Source organism: Ostrea edulis, chromosome 4 (genome assembly GCF_947568905.1).
Source record: "Ostrea edulis chromosome 4, xbOstEdul1.1, whole genome shotgun sequence".
NCBI classification, from domain to species: domain Eukaryota; kingdom Metazoa; phylum Mollusca; class Bivalvia; order Ostreida; family Ostreidae; genus Ostrea; species Ostrea edulis.
The window spans coordinates 28,748,715-28,772,219 of record NC_079167.1 but is presented as its reverse complement, the minus strand read 5'-3'; the positions used below and the strand labels follow the sequence as shown (position 1 = coordinate 28,772,219).

Below are 23,505 nucleotides of genomic sequence, written 5' to 3'. Positions count from 1 at the left end.
TCATGTTTTATTGGAGAATGGTTAGTTTTAATGATCAATTTCTTTATGGAGAAGGATGCCTTTTACTTTTAGGGTGAATTCCGAATCAATATCTTGGACAAGGATTGGTTTTAAGTGCAAGTTTCTACTGAAGAAGAATATTTTCGAGTGAAAACTCTGGATGGAATGCTTATAGTACAGTCCCAATCAGTTTCTTTTGGAGATGGATTAATTTTAGTGCAAAATCCCTGTAGTAGAAAGCTAGGTTTTGGGGTGAAATCCAGATCGGTTTCTAGTTGATTTTATTGTAATCTATGGTAAAATCCCAATCTGTGTTCATAAGGATAAATTATCTTGAAGATGGAATGTTTAGTATCAAAGAAGGAAATTGGTTTCGTAAAAGATGAAGTCCCAATGGAAGGACTGCTTTAGTGAGAAGTTCATTTTAGAGAAAGCTTGGTTCTGCGATAAAGTCCCTATTGGAAAGAGATTTGTTTCTAATGAGCCATCTATATTGGCGAAGGATTGCTTTTAAGCTGAAAACCTGATTGGCTTCTACAGACAATTGATTAGTTAGAGGGTGAAGTCCAATTTGGGGAAAGATTAGTTTAGAGTCCACTTCCTTACGTCCCTATTGAAGAAACAAGTCGCCATTGAATTGATGATTGGTTTTGGAGTGAAGTCCTTACCTAGGAAGGGTCGGTTTTAGAGTGCATTTTTCTGGTGGATTAAATTTTATGTTGAAGTCCATATCCGTTTCTAATGGAGAATGATCAGTTTTAGGGTAAGATCCCTATTGGAAACATCAGTTTAGGGTAAGGCACTTCCTGAACTGTTGGAGAGGGATATACGGTAAGATCCCTGTTGGAGAGGGATTTACGGTAAGGTCCCTGATGGAGAGGGATATACGGTAAGGTCCCTGATGGAGAGGGATTTACGGTAAGGTCCCTGATTGAGAGGGATATACGGTAAGGTCCCTGTTGGAGAGGGATTTACGGTAAGGTCCCTGATGGAGAGGGATATATGGTAAGATCCCTGTTGGAGAGGGATTTACGGTAAGGTCCCTGATGGAGAGGGATTTACGGTAAGATCCCTGATGGAGAGGGATTTACGGTAAGATCCCTGATGGAGAGGGATTTACGGTAAGGTCCCTGATGGAGAGGGATTTAAGGTAAGGTCCCTGATGGAGAGGGATCGGTTTTAGGGTATAAGGCCTGGACTCGAGTGTCCCGGGACCGAGATCAACATTATAGAGTGTGATATTCTTTATGTATCTTATTGAGGAAGGATTAGTTTTAAAGTGAAGCCTTCAACGAACAAGACCTACGATACTCCTGAGATATACTAAACAAAATAGGAAGCTGAGTTCTCTTTCAATACTTCAGCGTATCAAAATTCGCAGGTTGCAATCAAATGAACAGAGGGGCTAGTTTCGCTAAATACGCAAAAACCTGCAGAAATATGATACATCAACCTGTAAAGTGTCGTCTTTCAGGCTGGGGGAAATGACGTGGCATCTTACCATGACAGGGGGTCATTGAAAACGATTTTGTAAAAATTATCAACGACCTTAGAAGAAGGAATCAGAATATCAATATTTTTCTTGTATGATGCCTCAACAAGACGCAGTTGTTACCGACTTAAACAAAACAAGATAAGTATACAAGTAGTTTGGCATAATTACCAGCTCCAGTATTATCTGACCAAAGGACTACATCTTAAAACTTTTTAACACGCAAATTCCAATTCTGAATCAACACGAAGGCGGAAAAATAGACTGTTGTTAGTGTGGTGAGCCTGGACATAAGCTAAAATTCTGTCCATACTACCAAAACAAAAAACACCACGTCAATTTAAGAATGCTGTAAAGTTCCCTGGTGCCCGTACATTTGCTTTAGATCATTCTTTGTTCAATAAAATCCACTAAATTCTGTCTTCCTGAGCATTTGAATATATGAAATAAAAATCCTATAAAATGAAATTCAATCAAGGCTATTAGGCTGCAAAAAATATATCTCCGTTAAATTCAAAGCGCAGACTTGTTAAAAAGGGGTCGGCAAAGAGCCATTTTTTACTTGAATATGTGTCATCTTTTGCTGGATGAAATCAAACTACATGTAATCGTTTTTCAGAATGAACAGTCATTGCACGTTTTGGGACTTGTGAAACGGATTTATGGTTCTGTATATTTTCTGGGGTGGGTGGGGGGTGGACATACTGAAACACGTCTGTAACAGTTGATGTAGATCTTGTTGGACCACGTCTTTTAAAAATTTGCAAGCATTCCTTCTAAACCAATAACTTGCCTATCAATAATTAAGGGTACCTTTCCCTTGAATTTGAAACATAGTAAAGTCACTCCTATATTCAAGAATGATGGCAAAACTGCTCCAGGCAACTATAGACCCCATTTCTCTCTTACCAACGATTGTTTTTAAAAACAGTAGCTAATCAACTATGCATGTTCACCTCAACTGTTGACCTTTTATCAAAATCACAATCTGGGTTTGTAGAATTCCACCCTTCAAACTGTTGTAACTAAACTAACATATGGATCAGGGAACTCTCATTGGCTCATAAGCTTTTCCCAACTTTAGTAAAACCTTTTGTTTAGTCAATCACACTCATTTTTGTGAGTTCAACTTCCCTGGGACACACAGGTTTGTGTATGTCTGATATCTATCACAACAGGGGTACCACAGAGATCAGTACTAATATCTATCACAACAGGGGTACCACAGAGAGCAGTACTAATATCAACAGGGGTACCACAGATAGCAATAATAATATCTATCACAACAGGGGTACCACAGAGAGCAGTACTAATATCTATCACAACAGGGGTACCACAGAGAGCAGTACTAATATCAACAGGGGTACCACAGATAGCAGTACTAATATCTATCACAACAGGGGTACCACAGAGAGCAGTACTAATATCTATCACAACAGGGGTACCACAGATAGCAGTACTAATATCAACAGGGGTACCACAGAGAGCAGTACTAATATCTATCACAACAGGGGTACCACAGATAGCAGTACTAATATCTACAGGGGTACCACAGATAGCAGTACTAATATCTATCACAACAGGGGTACCACAGAGAGCAGTACTAATATCTATCACAACAGGGGTACCACAGATAGCAGTACTAATATCAACAGGGGTACCACAGAGAGCAGTACTAATATCAACAGGAGTACTAAAGGGAGCAATACTCTGTACCCCGCTATTTCGTTTCTCTTGTATAGTGATAATCCTCCTTTACATCCATGTTAATCATTCTAATAAAATTGCTTGGAGGTATACATACGTACATTGTATTGAATCAACACTCGATTCTGATTTCAAAACCAGGAGCGTTTCTATAATGCACACTTTTTACCAGCTATTAAGTTTCTTGGGGAATGAGCTACATAAAAAGCATTTATAAGTTATGTGGTTTTCGAGGGAGGGGGTTAAATCAGTGATGGATTTAGAGGGAGGGGAGGGGGTTAAATCAGTGATGGATTTAGAGGGAGGGGAGGGGGCTAAATCAGTATTGGTTTTAGAGGGAGGGGAGGGGGTTAAATCAGTTATGGATTTAGAGAGAGGGGAGGGGGTTAAATCAGTGATGGATTTAGAGAGAGGGGAGGGGGTTAAATCAGTGACGGATTTAGAGGGGAGGGGGTTAAATCAGTGATGGATTTAGAGGGAGGGGAGAGGGTTAAATCAGTATTGGATTTTGAGGGAGGGGACGAGGTTAAATCAGTATTGGATTTAGAGGGAGGGGAGGGGGGTAAATCAGTATTGGATTATGAGGGAAGGACTAAATCAGTATTGGATTTAGAGGGAGGGGAGGGGGGTAAATCAGTATTGGATTTAGAGGGAGAGGAGGGGGTTAAATCAGCGATAAATTTAGTGGGGGGGGGGGGGGGTAAATCAGTGATGGATTTAGAGGGATGGGAAGGGGTTAAATCAGTATTGGATTTTGAGGGAGGGGTTAAATCAGTATTGGATTTAGGGGGAGGGGGTTAAATCAGTATTGGATTTAGAGGGAGGGGTTACATTAATATTGGTTTTAAAGGGAGGGGAGGGAGTTAAAGCAGTATTGCTTTTAGAGAGGGGAGAGGGTTAAATCAGTATTGCTTTTAGAGGGAGGGGGTTAAATCAGCATTGGACTTAGAGGGAGGGAGTTAAATTAGTACTGCTTTATAGGGAGGGGGTTAAATCAGTACTGCTTTTATAGGGAGGGGGTTAAGTATTGGTTTTATAGGGAGGGGGTTAAATCAGTACTGCTTTTATAGGGAGGGGGTTAAATCAGTACTGCTTTTAGAGGGAGGGAAGGGTTAAATCAGTATTGGTTTTAGAGGGAGGGGAGGGTTAAATCAGTATTGGTTTTAGAGGGAGGGGGGTAAATCAGTATTAGTTTTACAGAGAGGGGAGGGGTTAAAGCAGTATTAATTTTAGAGGGAGGGGGTAAAATCAGTATTGGTTTTAGAGGGAGGGTGGGCTAAATCGGTATTGGTTTTAGAGGGAGGGGAGGGGTGGGCTAAATCGGTATTGGTTTTAGAGGGAGGGGAGGGGGGGGGGGGGTAAATCGGTATTGGTTTTAATGAGAAGTGTCCACTGGAGAACGTTTGGTTTTAAGGAGAAAGAGGAGAGTACTTGTACTGAATGTGCTTCACAAATCATTATATTTATGGTGTAAATTTAAAAACCCAATGTTCAGAGAGAGAGAGAGAGAGAGAGAAAGAGAGAGAGAGAGGTGCGACAACACTCCTTTGCATACATGTAAAAATACCTAGTCATATTTTAACCCTCTGTTTAAAATGTATTTGACAACACACTGGGAATGGTTGGACTGGGCAAGATAACGAACCAACTATAGAGTTATCCCTCTTTTCTTATGGAAATCTGTCGAACTGTGATTTTCTACCGGTGTCACGTTTGTAGACCTTATAAACATATGGAATCCGGATAGGGCCACGTAGTTCATTATCGCATCATCGAGGTTTGGGTCGATGGTGCGATGCCGCGATAATGCGATGACGATGGTGCGATAGCGCGATGACGATGGTAAGATGGCACGATAATGCGATAACGATAGTGCGATACTGCGATGGCGATGATGCGATACCGTTATTATGCCATCACGACATCGGTATTGCATCATCGCCATCATACTATCGCGTCATCGTAGTATCGCACCATCGTTATCGCATTATCGCACCATCTTACCATCGTCATCGCGCTATCGCACCATCGCGTTATCGTCATCGCATTATCGCGCCATCGACCCAAACCTCGATGGTGCGATAGTGAACTACGTGGCCCTATCCGGATTCCATATAAACACGATAGCGACACTTTTCTTGAAAACATTGAACATTGTTGAATTTTAAAAACCTTTGAGCTCCAAGTGAGAGTATTGGGTGGGTGTAACCCTGTATATAATGGAAACCCGCTAATGTATGGAATCCGGATAGGGCCACGTAGTTCACTATCGCACCATCGAGGTTTGGGTCGATGGTGCGATGGCGCGATAATGCGATGACGATGGCGCGATGATGATGACGCGATGGTGCGATAGCGCGATAACGATGGTAAGATGGTGCGATAATGCGATAACGATGGTGCGATAGTGCGATGGAGCGATGCTACGATGACGCGATGGTACGATGGCGATGATGTGATAACGCGATACCGATGGCATAATGGTATCGCGTTATCGCATCATCGCCATCGTGTCATCGTAGTATCGCTCCATCGTTATCGCATTATCGCGCCATCTTACCATCGTTATCGCGCTATCGCACCATCGCGTCATCATCATCGCGCCATCGTCATCGCATTATCGCGCCATCGACCCAAACCTCGATGGTGCGATAGTGAACTACGTGGCCCTATCCGGATTCCATACTAATGTACATCATTACAGGGGTCTTTCTGTTTGTATCCCGCGCAGAAAAAAAAAATGAATGGTACCCTTATGGCCAAGTAAAATGATTCGAATTTTCAATCACAACTAGTAAACCGAACGGAAAGAAACGATCCGCATACGTGTGATGTACAGCAGCTATTTAAAAAAAAAAGTTTTATGCAAATAGTTGAAATACTAATCAAAAACTTAGAAAGGCTGTTTTATTTTAAATCAGGAATATTAAGGAGGAATGCTACACGAGAGATTGATATGGAAGAAAAGTGGAGGATATTGAAATCTTTCAAATTTATTACTTTATTTAGTAAAAAAAAAAATGCCGTTTCGTTAGAAAGCAATCTGGAAAAAAAATACCTAAAACCCCCGCCGGACTCAAACCCACACCTTCAGTTCAACAGTCGTGGTACTAACATACTCAGCTAGGTTATATTGGATACCTCTTTTTAAAATTTATTTTACTATGACGCCATTATCCAGTTATGACGCCACAAAAATTCTTATTCGTGAATTCATGAGAAAAATGAGCATTTCTCGTTACCGGTTCAGCTGCCCAATCTGGAGTCCCCCACCCACTGAATTCCTTCCCATCATCCGATCAATGTTACTGGAACGCAGGCATGCCCTTATATTACCGAAATGTTATGGAGCACACCTGTGCGTTATCATTGTTCAAGCAGAGCTTTGTATCATGCAGAAGCAGTCTTTGGTATCATGGAAGCTAAAGTACTTTACCTGTACTGGTTAACAAAGGCACACAAAAAGACTTACAACCGGCACAAGCATATATCATTCAAAATTTATGAGGAAGTGGGCCTGTGGTTTTAAGACAAATTCCATTTCTTTTCCCACCATTTTTGGCTGCAAAGGCCAGAGATTTGATACCTCACTAATGTATATATATTTCTATTTCACTCATATAATGTTCTTCCTCTTATTTTATGATATATGAGATCCAGCAAAAAACTAGCTGCGAATTGCCAGTTTTGACTTGAGTTGCACTTAGCAAAATTAGTGGATATAAATATATATTTCTATATCTTAGTCAGCAGAGCTCAATGCTACAAAGCCTAGGTCCTTCAAGTTGATCAGGTACACAGTATATCCTATTAGACCTATACCCATTTCCTTCAAATCATCATAGACTTTAGCTTCAATCAATCCCCCAAAAATTTCACTGAGGATAATTTGAAACATATGATGACAAAGAATGCAACACAATTTTAACATTAAATTCAGTTTCAATTTAGGTTTATTACAGAAACAAGAAATGCTTTAACATATAAATACACAAGTCAAATGTATCAAAAAGATGTCATATAAGTCATCGAGAGTGACACCTAGGAAATGTCAAGGACACCTCTATCAGGACAATGCTACCTCAGAGGTGAAAAAGCAAATGAAATAATAAGCACCAGTTCTAGTTGAACAATTTCAACTAGATATACAACTCTTTGTCTTATATGCAACACAAAATGATGTAAACATTGGTTTGCTATTCACATACAATCTAGTAGTTAAAAACAGAGCTGATAAAATTCATTAACAAAAAATTCGGCAGTAAAAAAAAAAAAATGACACAAAATCATAAAACGACAATTTTGGCTTCACAAGCAAACACATGCATACACTTCATCTTCATACAGCCTGTGTTGGGCAACAGATAGGTTACACGAGTGTTGAAGTTTGAATTTTTGTTAACTTTCACTAAAATATTTTGTTACATCACGAACTACACCAAATTCTACAACTGTGTAAGTTTGTGGGTACAGAGATCGAAAAGAAATCTTCTCTTTCTGAAATATATGCAAAATATGTCATATAATTTATTTTCTTTTTAAATAGTCTAAAACGTACAATAATGGAAACTTTAAATTTACTTCTATAATGGTCATTATTCTAATCATGTATCTACATATAAATTTCTGAAATTCATTATATACAACTCTTGAAGCACATTGTATACATGTTACCCAGGAAAAAAATCTTTTAAAAATGAACTATCAAACTACCTAATCACTTTGCAGCAGGGGGAAGGGAGATAATAAATGCAAAGTAAATTGGAAGTCGTAACTTGTTGATGAAAAGTACATCATACTATTTGGTGCAAATCAAACAACAAATATACTGCTTAAAATAGCACTATAAAAACATGGATTTTGATGTCACTTTGTGACGAAAGAAAATAAACAAAAGGAACTAATTCATTTAAAAAGCAGACTAAGCTCTCGTATTTTTAAGTGCCACTCTCGAGCCCGGGCCATCTTCCTCTGTCCATGTTCTCAATCTGAACAGCATATATTTTAAAAATTACTTAGGTTTCTTTGCAAAGTGATTTCTACAGCCACATTCATAACTCATCAACTTTTCTTAGATTAAAAAATATATACGATTTCTGCTTGAAATGAACATATTAAGTTTGACAGATGACAACAATATGAGAAATTCATGGGTAAATTAAAATGTCATTTTCAATATATCATGTATACTAAATCTGAATATCGAGTATTGCACTTTTTAAACATATGACATTAATTCAAAAATAACATTTAGATTAAAAGAAAGCTGCAGTTTTGCTGTTTTAATTCCAAAAAGAATTTTTCTTCTAAAAGTGCTTAAATCATTAAAAAAAAAAAAATCGCACAAAACATTGGACTCTACAACCTATGTAAAGTTTTGTTCACTTTGGGCTCAATTAAATATTTAAGGAATAAATGAAATACATAAATTCTTTGAGAATTTACACAACTGTACAATGTGTTTTACAAAATGTGAAGGTTGTGTGGATTGTGTACGTCGATTGTGGAATGGCTCACATTTCAGCTTTGCAAATGTGGTTTGAATATTGCTGCTCCAATGTGAAATCAGTCCCACCCACCCACCCCTCTCCTCTTTCCAAAGTAATGCCTCCCCTGGATATTCAGTCTAAATGCATTCATTCTAGTACATGTATATAAAATAGGTGCATTTGTAGATTGTTATAAACTAGTGATACTATAAAATAAATAAATGATACCACTTGAGAATGTCTTTAAAATGCACCAAATTAATTCTCCTGTGGTCAACAGTATCATTCATTACCTGACAATATTTAATATGAAATAATAATTCTCTGTCACGAATAAAACTTTGCAAACATCACTACAACAGGGTAGATTTTCACACACTAAGCCACTATATGAAATTCGCATACTGACAACTTACTCAGGATGGATGGAATACGAAACATACAACTTGCCTTTACAAATATATAAATTTGTGTCGTTAGATCTCTGTAAGTAGTTAATAAAGAAAATATCACAAATCAATATTTCTATACTGTGAAATTCAATATACAGAGATGCTGTATCAAATTTTGGAGGTCAAAGAAAGGAGCATAACTCTGAACTGAAAATCAGTACAATAACAGACAGAGAAAAACAAATGCATTACATTTCTTAAAAGTTACACAGTTTTAAAGAAAAAATACTGAAAACATCAAGAGAGTAAGACTATATAAACCTGAAAAAGTGATAAATGGATTGACTACTTGTGTATAGTTAACGACTTCTCAAATAAAATACACATATCATAGTAATACTACACCAGCAACAGTGAAGGGGAGATAATTCAGACATCACAACAAATGGACATGTTAAGGCAAGTTCAGTTCTACTCTCATGTACAAACATCTGAACTTATTTTGTATCATTTATCCTAAAATAGATAGATTTATATATAAAAAGAAAAACAAAAATCTCATGATAGTATGAACAACTGTTACACACGACCTCACATTTAAAAAAGGCATGGTTTTCTATGTGATAATTCTCTCTACGTAATCACAATCACAATTCCCTCCAACTCACCAGAGGAAAATATTTGTTCATATGGGTCCATTTAAAAATCCACACACAGATTCCATGTTGTGCAGAGGATTGTGGTCTGGGAAGCTTGAGCATGTGCACTGAGACGGAAATAGTGTACTCTTTGAGAAATGAGGTACACACTAAATGGCACGAGATCAATTGCTTATTATGCCGTTCAGCAGCTTCATGAACAAGGAGAGAATTCATTCATGATATTTACAAATCATCTGAAAGGAAAAAACTTTCACACCTAATGATTGATGATATTGATTTAAAAATAGAAATATATGTTTTATTTACAGAATAAAAACATTGATCCCATGGTTTTGTATCTTTAAGTGACTGGTATGTTATTATTCCGATGATGCGATTTGACAGGGGTGGATGTAAGGGTAACATCTAAATCGTCCATTTCCTGACATGCTTCCTCCAACTCCCCAGACCTCTGATGGCCTGCATTATGTAACAGTCCATTCCTGTCGTCACTCGGCGTCGACAGATCCAGTCGCCCACCAGCCCTGGCAGCAAGATTTAATGGAGAGGGTGAGTTTCGACAGAAAGTCTTTGATGGCGAGGAGAACGCGTCGTCACTGGTCACCGAGTGACACATGGGACTTCCTGTCATGGAATCGCTGTCGTTCACCGAGTCCTCGTTAGCAAAACTGTCACTTAATATGTCATCGCCATCATAAAAATACTCATTGCCGTCCTCATCCACCCTGTATCTAATACATTTCTTCTTCCTCCTGAAAATAAACAGTAAACATATCACTACAAGATAAAGTAATTTTACCCTCCTTGAAGGATGCAAAACCAAACTCGATCATGACTCTGAAATTCTATTTGACTGAACGAGGTATTTATCAGTCTTTTCTTTCCTTAAAATGTGCTGAAATTATGTGTTTAAATTCATGGTAAAAATACTAAAATTTTCAATGAAGCCTTTGGTCATGCCTGTGAATACATTATGATGACTACATAACATGATAAAGCATATGAAACAGTCTCTACTATTGCCTCCATTAGACAACTAATTTACATAATCATTTCAGCTTGCAATGCAATAACAACTGTTTCAAAAACAACAAACTAATTAGATAAAGCAGGTGGAAAACGCATTTCCAACAAATAAAAGGTTTCTGGCAAGTAACATAATAATCAGCATATACCATACCGCAATGTTAAAGCACTGAGATGTAAATTAAGTAAAAAAGCAATTCAATTTTTTCTCTTGGTTAAATACAGATAAACATCAAAAGCAAACGTCATAACAAGAAAATTCAGAATCAAATATTGTCACACATAAAAGAAATAAAACTTTTATTAATCTACAGCATACATATATAAAAGATAAAAAAAAATCTATGCATAATGACTGCTCCCTGTTGCTATGGCAACATGCAAATTTTACTAAGCTGATGAGTAAATGCGATGCATGATTGGTAAAAATGTCCTGCAAAGGATGGAAAAAATCTTGAAGCATTAATTGTAGGCTGCATACAAAAATGGTAGAGCATGCATATAGGCTGCGGTGTAGTGTGTCTAAGTTGCATACTGATACAAGCGGCATTCTGATTAACTTGAATATTGTAATACCTCTGGAGGATTTGACGGTTTTACATCTGCTGTTTCGCACGAATTTTCATGCAAAGACCTGAAATGATATAAAACCTACAGGCTCTCTCAGAACAGACCAGAATTAGGGGATATGGATGAGTCCAAGAGATACACTGTCACAAGAATGCGATCTATTTCAAAATTTGTAGAATTTCAATATAATATTGAGAAATATATATAAAGAGTCTTAATGCTGAAGTTTGAAAGGAATAATTTATGGTTGATAAACTTGAAAATGTTAAGATTAATATATATTGTACAATGAAGATAATATTTTCAATAAAATAGCCTCCAACATACATAAAAATGAATGTAGAGCATCGAAAGTTATCATAAGCATTCCAAGATAAAACTGATATTTATGAAATCTAGAGATGTTAAAGGTAAAACCCATTCATAAGAAACAATCGCATACAATGTAAAAATCTACTAGTAAAAAAAAAAGAAACCCTACATCATGATATCTTTTGAGAGAGAGAGAAAAAAAAATGGTGTTAAAAAATGCACACCATTTTACCCTCGTAAGTTTTGTGCTGCTACACAAGAGTTAAGAAATATCTTCAAATCAAAAACCAGATTTGATTTGTTTCATAATGTTGACATACTGTAGAATGAGAATAACCCCCCACCAGAATGAAGTACCTACCGACAGGGTTTACACCACTGGTTCTGTTGATCTACCCCGTACCGAGCTCGACATTTTTTAGGATTGCTACAGTCTGCAAGACAATACAGAATACCTATCAATTTAACAAGTTTCCACTCAGAAACTTGTTATGAGAAATAGCACCGGAATCCATGCATGCACAGACTTAATGAAAATAACTGATCAGTTCCAATTATCATCTCTTAAGGACACATGCGACATTTATGATATTTTTTCTAACATTATTTTTTCATCTCCTTGATATGAAGAGTTCTTGTATGATTTCCAAAATAGGTTTGAATTTTATATTGTAGTAATATTGCCATACTTTATATATTGACCTGGGTAGCTCAGTGGTTAGATCACCTTACTAGTAATGCAGGGGTCCCAGGTTCAATAACCCATTTCCAAAGATTTTTGTCTCCTTCTTTGCTACAGTAATGTCCATTTATACAACTTACTGTAATACATTTTAAAGAGCTGACTTTACATTTTTACTTGCAATTACCAGGAACTATCAAAATATGCTAACTCTAAAACAGACATGGTAATATACCCCAAGATTTTTTGTAGAAATGAGATTAGATGCAAGTAAATTGTATTTTTTAAAATGTTTTATTGGGGAATGTCGCATATGACCATAAGAGTTGTAAGTTTACAAATATTGTTACATCAAATATAATTTTTTTTTTTTGCATGCATGTCTGAGAAAAGTTGATGGTTAAATTTGCTAATAAATGTATTTGTTATCATAGAAAAATTAAAGTTTTACTGTCGGCCGAACAATGGAGAACCCGACATTACCCTTGCTGGGGGTACCGTCCTTTTTCTTCCTCTTCTTTTTCGTGTGACAGGCATAATTATCTCGGGCGCTCCAGCCAGGATACAGCTGCATATGTAATTCTTTTTCTTTTCTCGCCATTTCATAATATTTGGCCTGCTCCGCTCTGTCTAATGCATGCCACTGTAACACAAGACATTATATACATGATTGGATTGTCTCCCCTCACCTAGTTTTTCTGAGGCTATTACCGATTTCTAAAAATTATTTTCAAATCAATAACATTCGTTTAGCGGATGAATTGACTTCATTTCTGATACTAAAACTATACATATATTACCACCATATTTACTGTTATTGACAAACTTGTTCTCAAGGCTGACTTGTGCACAAAGGCATTGAAATACTGCAGCAGACAAATGCATACAATGACTTTTAAACATGGTTTGCACCATATGGGCCAGCATTAAAAGCTTTGAAAGGTTTGAAATACTAGCCTGGTAGTGATCTTTTCAATATTTCACAAGATATCAATTTTCTTAGCTTCTCTCCAACACAATACCAGCACGTCATAAATGAAATTGAGGGAAACAGTGGCTTAAAATCCATTCAACTTTTGCAAAGGTAATATGACCAACTGCATTAACTTTGTAACACATACTGCCTGCACACTAGGTGAAACATTTCTGTTTCCCCTCATACAACTTTCATTTCCTTTTGAAAATTCTACCATACTGTTTTAAAAAAGGCAGAACAAAGTAACCCCATTCACTAACTGATATTTTGTAATCTAGAAGTAATAAAAATCTGTACATTCTTCCAAATTATTATGACATCCATTCAAATTCAAATCCCTTGGTATCACTTGATAATGTGACATGCCGTTCCATTGCTAGAATCAAAAATTCATGTTGCTGAACATTTCTCCTTGCACACTATTTATTACAAAGATGCTGCATGAATTACTTCAAAAACTAAAATTGTTACTTACTCTGCGACCTAATATTTGGTTAATAGCTGCCGATTCTTTTAACGTGCATTCAGACACGACTTTGCCCCGCATTTCTTTCATGAAGAGCATGAAAGCATTTAAAGGTTTCTTTACATAATTTTTCTTTTTTTCCTCGTGAAGGTTCCCAGAGAGTTTACCAGCCTCTCCATCTAGTGTATTTCTGCAAGAAAAAAAAGTCGGCAGATATTTTAACTGTCCTTTCTTTTTACTTACTCGTCGCCCTAAAATTTGGTTAATGGCTGCTGATTCTTTTAGCGTGCATTCTGCCACGACTTGTGCTCTCATCTCTTTCATAAAGAGCATGAAGGCATTAAGTGGTTTCTTTATGTGGTTTTTCTTTTTATCTTCAGGGGGATGATGACCGGTGTTTGGGCCACCCCCACCATACTGATCTAAGGAACTGTTTCTACAATGTATAAAAGTTTCACTTCATAATCTTTCCCTACAATTTTTGTCGATCTGAATTTTCAGCAGACTCGATAAAATGACTTACAAATCAAGGCAAAATAAAACAGTGTCACAAATAATAAAATCATAAATAGTCTTTATCTTTTTAAACCTGTTCAACTATCTAATTAACTCGGTGGATTAACAGGCGTCATGCTTGTAATCTACAAAATCATGCACCCTCGAGTCCTGAAGGGGTATTAAAAAAAAATTCTTTATGATTTTACACTAAAATTGCAATTTTTTGTTATTTGAGACAATTCTATAGTTTTCATTTGTAATAATTTTTAAAGGTATGTTATAGATCTCAAATATTTCCATTTGTCAAACAAGAGGCCATGGGCCACATTGCTCACTTGAGTAACCTTGGTCCTTCTGTTGTTCAGTATTTGCAATTTATAGATCTATAAAAGTTTTTTTTGTTTCAATCTTTATTCCCATGAAAACTTTTTCACACATATCGTGGCCCCAAAGATTAACATAACATAACGATGATACAAGGTCACAAGGTAAAAATCATGGTATCAAATGTAAGGTCTTACCATAAGAAATCTATACAAAATATAAAAGCCCTACCTTAAATATTTCAGATATTGCCTAGGTTAACTTTTCTTAAAAGTAGGTTAAAATCCAAGGTCAAGGCTACAGAGTAAACTTGTGGCCCCACCCAACCCACAGGGGCCACAATTTGAATATGCACTACCTGAAGATGCTTGCAAATCAAATATGACTTATCATGGCCTTGTTTTTTCTTGAGAAAAAGATTTCAATTAAAAAAAAATTCCTGCAAATTCTTATGGAAAACTTTGATCCCCTATTGTGCCCCCATCCTACCCCTGGGGACTAGTGATGAAACGATTGTCGCTAACAATTGATTGTCGATCATTTTTGGCTCTTCGATTCCGATTATCTATTCTATTTTTCATAATCGAGTGTTGCCTGTACACTAATTAATATCCAATTCGAGATTCATCTGACTGCTAATCCTGCTTTTATATCGAGACATGTGCGGGGGGAGTCAGAGAGGACTCGACATTGAAAAGTGGGAATTCAGTGACACCAGCTAGTGTGTTTGCTGCACATATCCATAAAACTAAATAGATACTACATATTTATCTACTACATGTAAATACCGATTATATCGATCATTCATCAATACAATTTTTCTGATTTTGACCGATTATTGATTATGAAATTTTCCCAATTTTTCAACACTACTGGGGACCATAATTTGAACAAACTTAGAATCTACATTATGTCAGGAAGCTTTTATTTGAATTTCAACTTTTCGAGCCCAGAGGTTTTAAAGGATGCCACCCTATTTTTGCCTTTTCTTGACCATCTCCCCTTTGAAAAGGGAAATGGCCCTACATTTGCACAAAATTGAATACCCTTCATCCAAGGATGATTTGTACCAAGTCTGATTGAAATTTACCCAGTGGTTCTATAGATGATGAAAATATGATAAAGATTATGACCGCAAACAACTTTAGATCAGAAAAGCTTACTTCAGCCTTTTGGCTCAGGTGAGCAAAAAATTGTGCTAGATTCGTTTTTCAATCGATTGCATTTTATGATAGTCTATATTTGCCAGGAACAAAGAAATAATTTCATTAAAAATTCATTCATGCATATTTCAGTTTCCTCTGCCAAACAACAATAAATCTACATCAATTTTAGTAGAAAATGATTAAATTCCATCCAAATTAATATAGATATTCATGATATAGACTTATGCAAACAATGAGATGAGAAAAAGAAATTTTTCAAGCCAAGAGTGTAAAATTCCAAGAATTTGCCTTTGAATAAAAAATATTGATTGAACAAGTCTAACCAAATTTCATTAATTAAACACAGCTTCAAGAGTACATTCGTCCAACCAGAGCATGGAGGACATCGATACGCCACAGAGAGGCTAAGTATTCCTTTTCCCGAAGCCCTTTGTTGTCCCCACCCAGCAATATTTTCTTTATTAACTTCTCTATTTTTAATAGAGCCTTCCTGATCAACATATAAATCACTAAGTTCATCATATATACATATAAGTCAGAAAATCAGGCCACGAGGCATGAAATATATGTCCACAAACCCACAATTTATATATATCCGACATTTTAGAGCGATAAAAAGACAAAATCCAAAGTAATTTTTTTTTTCAATTTTGGAAAAACACTACTCTTCATTTGATAAATTGATTAGCAGATCAAAGCACCTGCATTCAATCAGATTGCTGTGTATTGTATTCCTGTTCTTATTTTTGTTTTATTCAAATGATTAAACATTGACATATATTCTCAAAAAGCACAAAAGGTTTCATTTGATGCATTATAATCTAGAATGAAATATGTTATGTATTTGATCAATCAAACGAAAATATGTTATGTATTCGATCAATCAAACGAACGAAGGTCTCAGTAGCAACCAAGATGGAAAGCAGTGGAGCCAATCATTCAAGAGGAAGTTGAAATATCATAGTAATATTTAGAAATTGGATGTGTGCCACTTGCAACAATTCCTCAAGTTGTCTTGCATTATCTACATTCCCCTAATGCGTTCGATCACAAATGTTCAATTATTTATCGATTTCATAATGGAAAAAGATGTTTATTTGTTTTTATCCTTTTCAAAATGTTTCACTCATATCAAGAAGTTGAGGTGCCACAAATTTAGACCTATGCATGGTGTGCAGGGCCGTAGCAATGAGGTTTCTTTATGGTGCTGTAGCAATGAGGTTTCTTTATTGTGTCAATGCTGTTCTTTGAAAAGTTTGATTCTCGAAACTGTATACCTATATATATTTATATATATCCATATTTTATCAGTAATAAACCTATGCTGTATCAATGTACATGTATTTTATTTCTCAATGACAGCACTGACCTTTAACCTTGACATATAAACCTATATACAAGACGTAAGGAATAAATGTGCAAGTTACTTGTATTATGGTGAGTATAAAAGCTGTGGAAATATGGGCAATATCTGTATTGACAGCAACTTATGCTTTCACTGTTTACATACTCACCACAACAAAAACAATCTAGACATTCTTTCATTACAATGTCAGCCAAAATCACATGAAAAGTTGACAAATGTTTCCCTACTTTTCAAGCGTCTGAAATGGATCTTTGGACTAAATTACAGCTATATATAATTTACAATCACAATGTGTTTCTACATACTGTAATGACATGAATATGTTGCAGTTGAAAACAATGTGCATATGAATACAGATAAATATAGTATCTATTCTAACTGCTGGGAATTTCCACAGAAATGACAGAATACAAATGTAATAAACATACTGTGTTTTTTGAAATTACACAAGGGTATGAACTGCATAGCTTCATGCCAGCATGATTTTCAAGAAGCATTAAAGTATGCTACCATAAAGCATTGCAGTTCATACACTCATGCATTTTCAAAACAGAAATTTATTTCTGAAAAGACAGCAATAAGCCCCCAAAATAGTGACTTGCACTGGTTCAATACATAACAAATGCAATTTTTTCAAATTCTCACCTGTCTTGGTTATGAGGGTTTGGTTCTTGCTTGGTTCCAGGAGAAACCATGGAGGGGTGAGGCATCCCTGGATGAAGACCAGGAGGAGGAAATAGACCGGGATGTCCGAATCGTGAGAGTGAGGAGGTGTTGACTAATGAAGGTGGGTAAGGCCCAGAAAAGGCACCTGAGGAAATGGGATAGCCAGATGGCCCTCTCCTGCAAAATCCACAACATTTACTTGATTACATATTTCAATTTAACATACCAATTACTTGGAGGGGGGGGGGGGTGTAATTGCAACTAGTTTTCTATGCACAATATCTTTATGCGCAGCTCTTCAACGGAAATTTCTTACTCTGTTGAGAAGAACAAAAATTCATGTACACAAATCAATCAGTGCACAGAAAATAGAGAATATCTCAGGGATGCTTTTTTAAAAATATATATCTAAAGTTGTCTATACATATTTATTATCAAAGCAATATAAAGATTTTCAAGTAACGATATCCTCTCCATCAGGAAATTAAACCTTGTTATGTAATTTAAAAGAAAAAGTCATTCCTTTTCATTCAGGAAATACTTATTTGAGATTCTCTGTCAACAGGAAAAAAGTCAAAGAGAAGTATGTTTGTCCTGTGTAAATCACGTACTCTGATACTTATAAACACCCTGTACTTGATCAATCATCATCACTTACAGTGATGGGAGTGAAATAAAGTACATCTACAATCTCTGCTTTGAAAAATTTGGTCCAAAAGAAAAAAAAACATCTCATCTATAGTCACCAGGGATATCTGTGTTCTTCACGAGAGAAAAGCCATTTATTAAATATCAAAATTAATATCAAATCCCTACATTAACAAATACAAAATGCAAATATTGATTAAGATCCCAAATGAATGGATATGCACCCAAGAAGTGGTGAAATTCATAATTCTCTTACAATTTCAAATTACCCTTCAATACAATACAAAGATTATAGAGGCTTGTCGTAAAAAGGTGGAAAAGATTTGATGCATTCACATGCCATGGGCTATTCAATATTATCATAAAAGAAAATATATTTTGTCATTAGATGTCAAGTCCCATGTTACCTAGAGCAAATGAACTCCCATTCAAAGCAATTTGAAATTACAAAACATGCACTACGGACCATCTCCCTTACTTCATAATAACTATAAAGAGGACTGAAAAACAAAACGATATCATTTCCAACGAATTTCAATTAGTATTCCCCACTATGGATTTAAATATCTAATTATGATAAAGAAAGTTTTAAATATTTTTGAGAATGAAATATTTCAAAAAACTTCTAATTAGCAATTGTTCCCTTAGTCGCATGTTTTTAATTAAAACACAAAAATTTCTGAAGACATTGTTTCCATTTATATTACATGTACACATATTTACGTTCAAACAAGTCTAAATTCGGCCCAAAAAAATCCGAGTCTGCATAAGCCACCAATTACATGCCATAAACTTGTCATATTTGAATTTTCTCCCTCGGAATTTCGTGCATCTAATATCTCTGTTGTCTTCATTTTATGTAAATTTCACATCTATAAAAAATCTCCTAAAGGTTCAAACTTACAGAATGTAAGTATAGATATACATCAAAATGTCTCTTTCAGATGTCATTTTCATCTTGCCATTCTTCAAGGCAGGAAACATAAATAAAGATTCTACCAGCCATCCCTGAAAACTTCTATATCAGAATATACCCTTGTTAATATTCGTAGGTCGGCAAGCAGGAGATGAGACAGTGGCAGGTACATCGACAATTACTGCCTAATGTAGTGAAATAATCGGAACCGTATCGCCTATTTTTTTCTCTGACCTCACAGTACACAATAATGAGCTTCTTTTCTTTCCCTGTTTATGAAATCACTGGATAGGAAAATGATCCCTGCGTCTTGGAGCCCGCATAAAACTGTGTGTAGGCTTTGAAAAAATAAAACCCAAAAGGAAACCTTACACAATGACTGCTTGCCTTGGGTAGGCCATATGTATTTATTTGAAATCGCCATTAATCACAAATTATTGCACATTTTTTAGCTGAAGATTTAGGTGTCAGACTCAGGTAAAAATGAAAAAGGACTCAGAAATATCTCATTTCCTCCTGCCACAATCAAACAGATGGCAAAAAAGTGTATCCTCAAGTTTACAATCTACTTCTGACACAGGATTATTGTTTTATTGGTTGTTCCACGGCCAATATCAGATGGTGTGCACAAAAAAAGTTGACTAGATCTTTTGAGATTATGGGCTGTCTTGGTGGGGTACTTTATATAATGAGTTATGGCAAGATCCTCCACTTCTGGGTGTTTCTTTATAATTAGATATTGACATATTTCATGTTGCTTATTGCACAGAAGCATTTACAACAATGAATTTCTTTTCTTTTTGCCTATTACGCATGACCTAGCATTTTATTACTTCAACCCAAGTCAAATTGGTAAATATTCCAATGAATTCAGTCCCACATTCAGTGATCATCCAGAATTTGTTAATACATTGTTTTGAAAATGGTGCTTCTTTCAACTCTTTATCAAGAGGAGCAGGCCCAATTCCACAAAAAAATTTGGGAACTAGTACATAATTATACCCTTTATATCATACTATATTATGTATACTGGATTCATGTAGGAATTACCCTCTCCAATGCACTGCCTCTTAGACCTATAAATCAAAATATTGTTTGTTTTAATTCTGATACCCATCATTTCAACCTAATGGTGGGTAAGCAGAAAAAAATATTCTGGAGGGTAAAAAATGTATTAATTCTTATTATTTTTTTTGGAAAAGTGACATTCAATAAGCCTTTGGGGGTATATAGAAGCTGATAATACCCAACAGAACAAATTCTAAGTCATTTCCAACAAGAAAAATTACTGACAAGGTTTTGTACATGCTGCTGAATAAAAAAAAACAACATCCCCACTTTCTTGAGAGATACATCAATAAATCAATTGGAGCAATTTTTATAGATTGGTCAAAACAGGAAAACATACAAAATTATAATTCAAGCTCAGTTTCAGTTGAGAATTAAAACCTGTTCCTCAATACACACCATTGAACTTGGGAGAGGTCTGGCCCATACAGACTAGGTGGGGGAAACTGGCCTGGGGCAGGATAAGCATACATAGGGTGTCTTGGTAAACCTGTAAATGTAAACAGCATAATTACATCATATTTTTATTACTGACTTTCATTTTGAAACAGTCTGACTAAAGTATTCATAATATAGGTCTGTGCTTTAGTCAGATTGTTTTTGAAATATATGGATAATTAATTTGGGTAAACAATCATTTGAAATTTAATATTTTTAACATATTCTTATTGAAAAAAAATAAATCTATTTTTGTTTGTTTATTGTTCGACATTTTCACTGATACAGAAACGTCACCAGCTGTATGTGATGGGCCACAAATTTTGACCTAGGCATGGTGCTTACAGCCAGAGGGGTTATCGTGCCAATTACACCTACCATGACATGGGACTTTGTTTTTAAGGTCAAATCTAAAAGACTAGTACTTTTCACTCCTAGTGCTAGGCACTTGGCAATGGAACGGTCACTACCTACATTAATTTCCTTAGGGTGGATGCAGCACCAGGATCGAGAATCGATCCCCGGCCTCCCCACTGTCAATTCTTTTTCAAAAATGCAAACTTCTTTAAAGCATGAATTTAAAAAAAGGTCAAATTTTATTCTTTTTCACTTGGTGCATAATACATATCCTGGCCAATTGACTGCAATAAGCTTATAACAACCACTTCACAATACAATGTATTGCCCTTAAACTACTTGTCTACATACTTAAAGCTATTGAACAATTTTAGTTCTCTTTTCCCATGTTGAACTTACTCTGATATTCAAGTATTCCTGGACAACTTGTGAACTATTTCACTTTATTTTGGGGGGTGGGGGGGGGTGGGGGGGGGGTGGGGGGCTACATTTTACATCCTTCAATTACACATTGTCTTTTGATCAAATTGCATACTGTAATAAATAATAACAATTGGAACTTGCTTCCCTTTTACTTCAAAACATAGGTTTTTCCCCTCAACAATTTTTCATTTTTTTTTAATCATTCCTTTCAATATTAGTTCCTTTCAATATTAGAAATGAAAATTAGTGGGTGAAAACGATCCCTCAAATCATGCAAAATACAACTGATACCAAAAAAAAAAACCCACCTTCCAATAATAGTTAATATTTTCTCACATTTAACAAACATAACAATTTTGTGAAACACAATTTTGTCTCACAGTTATACAGTCTGTGATTTAAATTGAATTGATATCACTGATCATCAGAATAACCTAAATCAAAATATTCTTTTTTTTTAAACTGGTAATTCACCTAACTCTAATGCAAGCAAATTTTGCCTAGCCTCTGTCTATGATAGTATTTCTTGTTATAACCTTTTTTTATATGAATAATTGATCCTGCATGATTTTAAGCAAATAAAATTACATTAAATGAGACAATTTTCCCTAGGATCATTATGAGCTGTTTGTTGGACCAACATAAGGCTAACAGACCAGTCGATATTGGAGAGTATTATAGTCTTGCAATCAAAATGGCAGATTTATGGTTTTTGAATTGTCACAGATGCAAATATCCCAATTTTTGTCATGGCTGCATTATGAAGCTAAAGGCTGAGATGCAGGCATATTCTCTTTTTATCTGATTTTTTTTTTTATTTTGTTTTGTTTGTGTGTGCGTGCGCAAGAAATCACTTTTGAAACATGATTTATGATCGGTTTTTTTCATTATGAATGGTCAATTTATAATGAGACTCATTTTTCTTTCATGAAAATGACTGAAATTTCAGTAGACTGCAGAATGCGACACTCATCCCTCCTTTAATATGTCTCTAATTGAAATGGGAAACAGATTACCATATCAGGCTTAACATAGAAAAAGGCATTTTATTTCTTCATTCCACAAGACTTTTTTCTATTTATTAATCATCTGATAAAATATGTAATTTGAAAAAGAAGAATTTCAATGAACCAAAGTTCCAACAAAGAATTTTTCTGGGTGGACAATTTGTTGGGGGGAAATTAATTACAACGAAGAAACCATAATCCATTAGCAATAAACAAAAAGTTTAGGATTGCATATTGAGTCTGTTTCATTCATATCAACAATATACAGCTCACAACCATAATTTCAAGATGCTAGACAATCATTATGGCTTTCATCTTAATTTATGGGAAATTCTGAACTGCTTGCAATTTTTTCTTCTTTTTCAACTGACTGTTGTATGTATAAAGGCAGTGTCTCAACTACAGCATATATTTCTTCTGAAGCTGAAATCTTCAAAAGCTACGACCCTTAAATCAAAATACATTTTCATGAGTGTACCTAACTTAGAATTCACCTACCATTTAAAGTTGCAGAATATATATGAATGAAACTGAAAGTGAAATATTATAGCCTACAGAATTTCTTTTTCAGTGAGGGTATAACATTCTTGGTGTGCCTTGCTTTGCTCACCTGATTTGGGGTCTATATGAACAGGTGGTATACCCATGTGAGCTGGTGGGGGTTGGGCGAAGTGTTCATTGTTGTACATCATCAGCCCCGCCAGTGGCGGCTGAAACTTGTTCCCCTGTGGAAAAAAAAATTTATATGTACTGTAATCGTGATAACACCAAACTTCATAACAAAGCGCATCTATATAAATAATAAATGAATGCTAATTAACACTTATGGAGAAATAATCCATCATGACTAATGC

At 35.6% G+C, this 23,505-nt stretch overlaps 1 protein-coding gene across 17 annotated transcripts in view; it reads right to left on the bottom strand.

Moving 5' to 3' along the window:
- Nucleotides 1–7,134: 7,134 nt before the first annotated feature.
- Nucleotides 7,135–23,505, bottom strand: part of LOC125668449 (lymphoid enhancer-binding factor 1-like) — a 60,779-nt gene continuing 44,408 nt past the window's right edge. For 4 of the 17 annotated variants that reach the window (XM_056162165.1, XM_056162164.1, XM_056162170.1 and 1 more), the window contains 7 exons: nt 23,262–23,376; nt 20,826–20,916; nt 17,774–17,971; nt 13,784–14,210; nt 12,816–12,975; nt 12,012–12,105; nt 7,135–10,494 (listed from right to left, as the gene is read on the bottom strand). In XM_056162165.1, the coding sequence (XP_056018140.1) occupies nt 10,083–10,494; nt 12,012–12,105; nt 12,816–12,975; nt 13,784–14,210; nt 17,774–17,971; nt 20,826–20,916; nt 23,262–23,376 (1,497 nt within the window). In that variant the 3' untranslated portion in view covers nt 7,135–10,082. Of the gene's footprint in view, nt 10,495–11,344; nt 11,403–12,011; nt 12,106–12,815; nt 12,976–13,783; nt 14,211–17,773; nt 17,972–20,825; nt 20,917–23,261; nt 23,377–23,505 lie in introns of all 17 variants that reach the window. The other 13 variants (XM_048902625.2, XM_048902627.2, XM_048902629.2 and 10 more) reach the window with 9 other exon arrangements.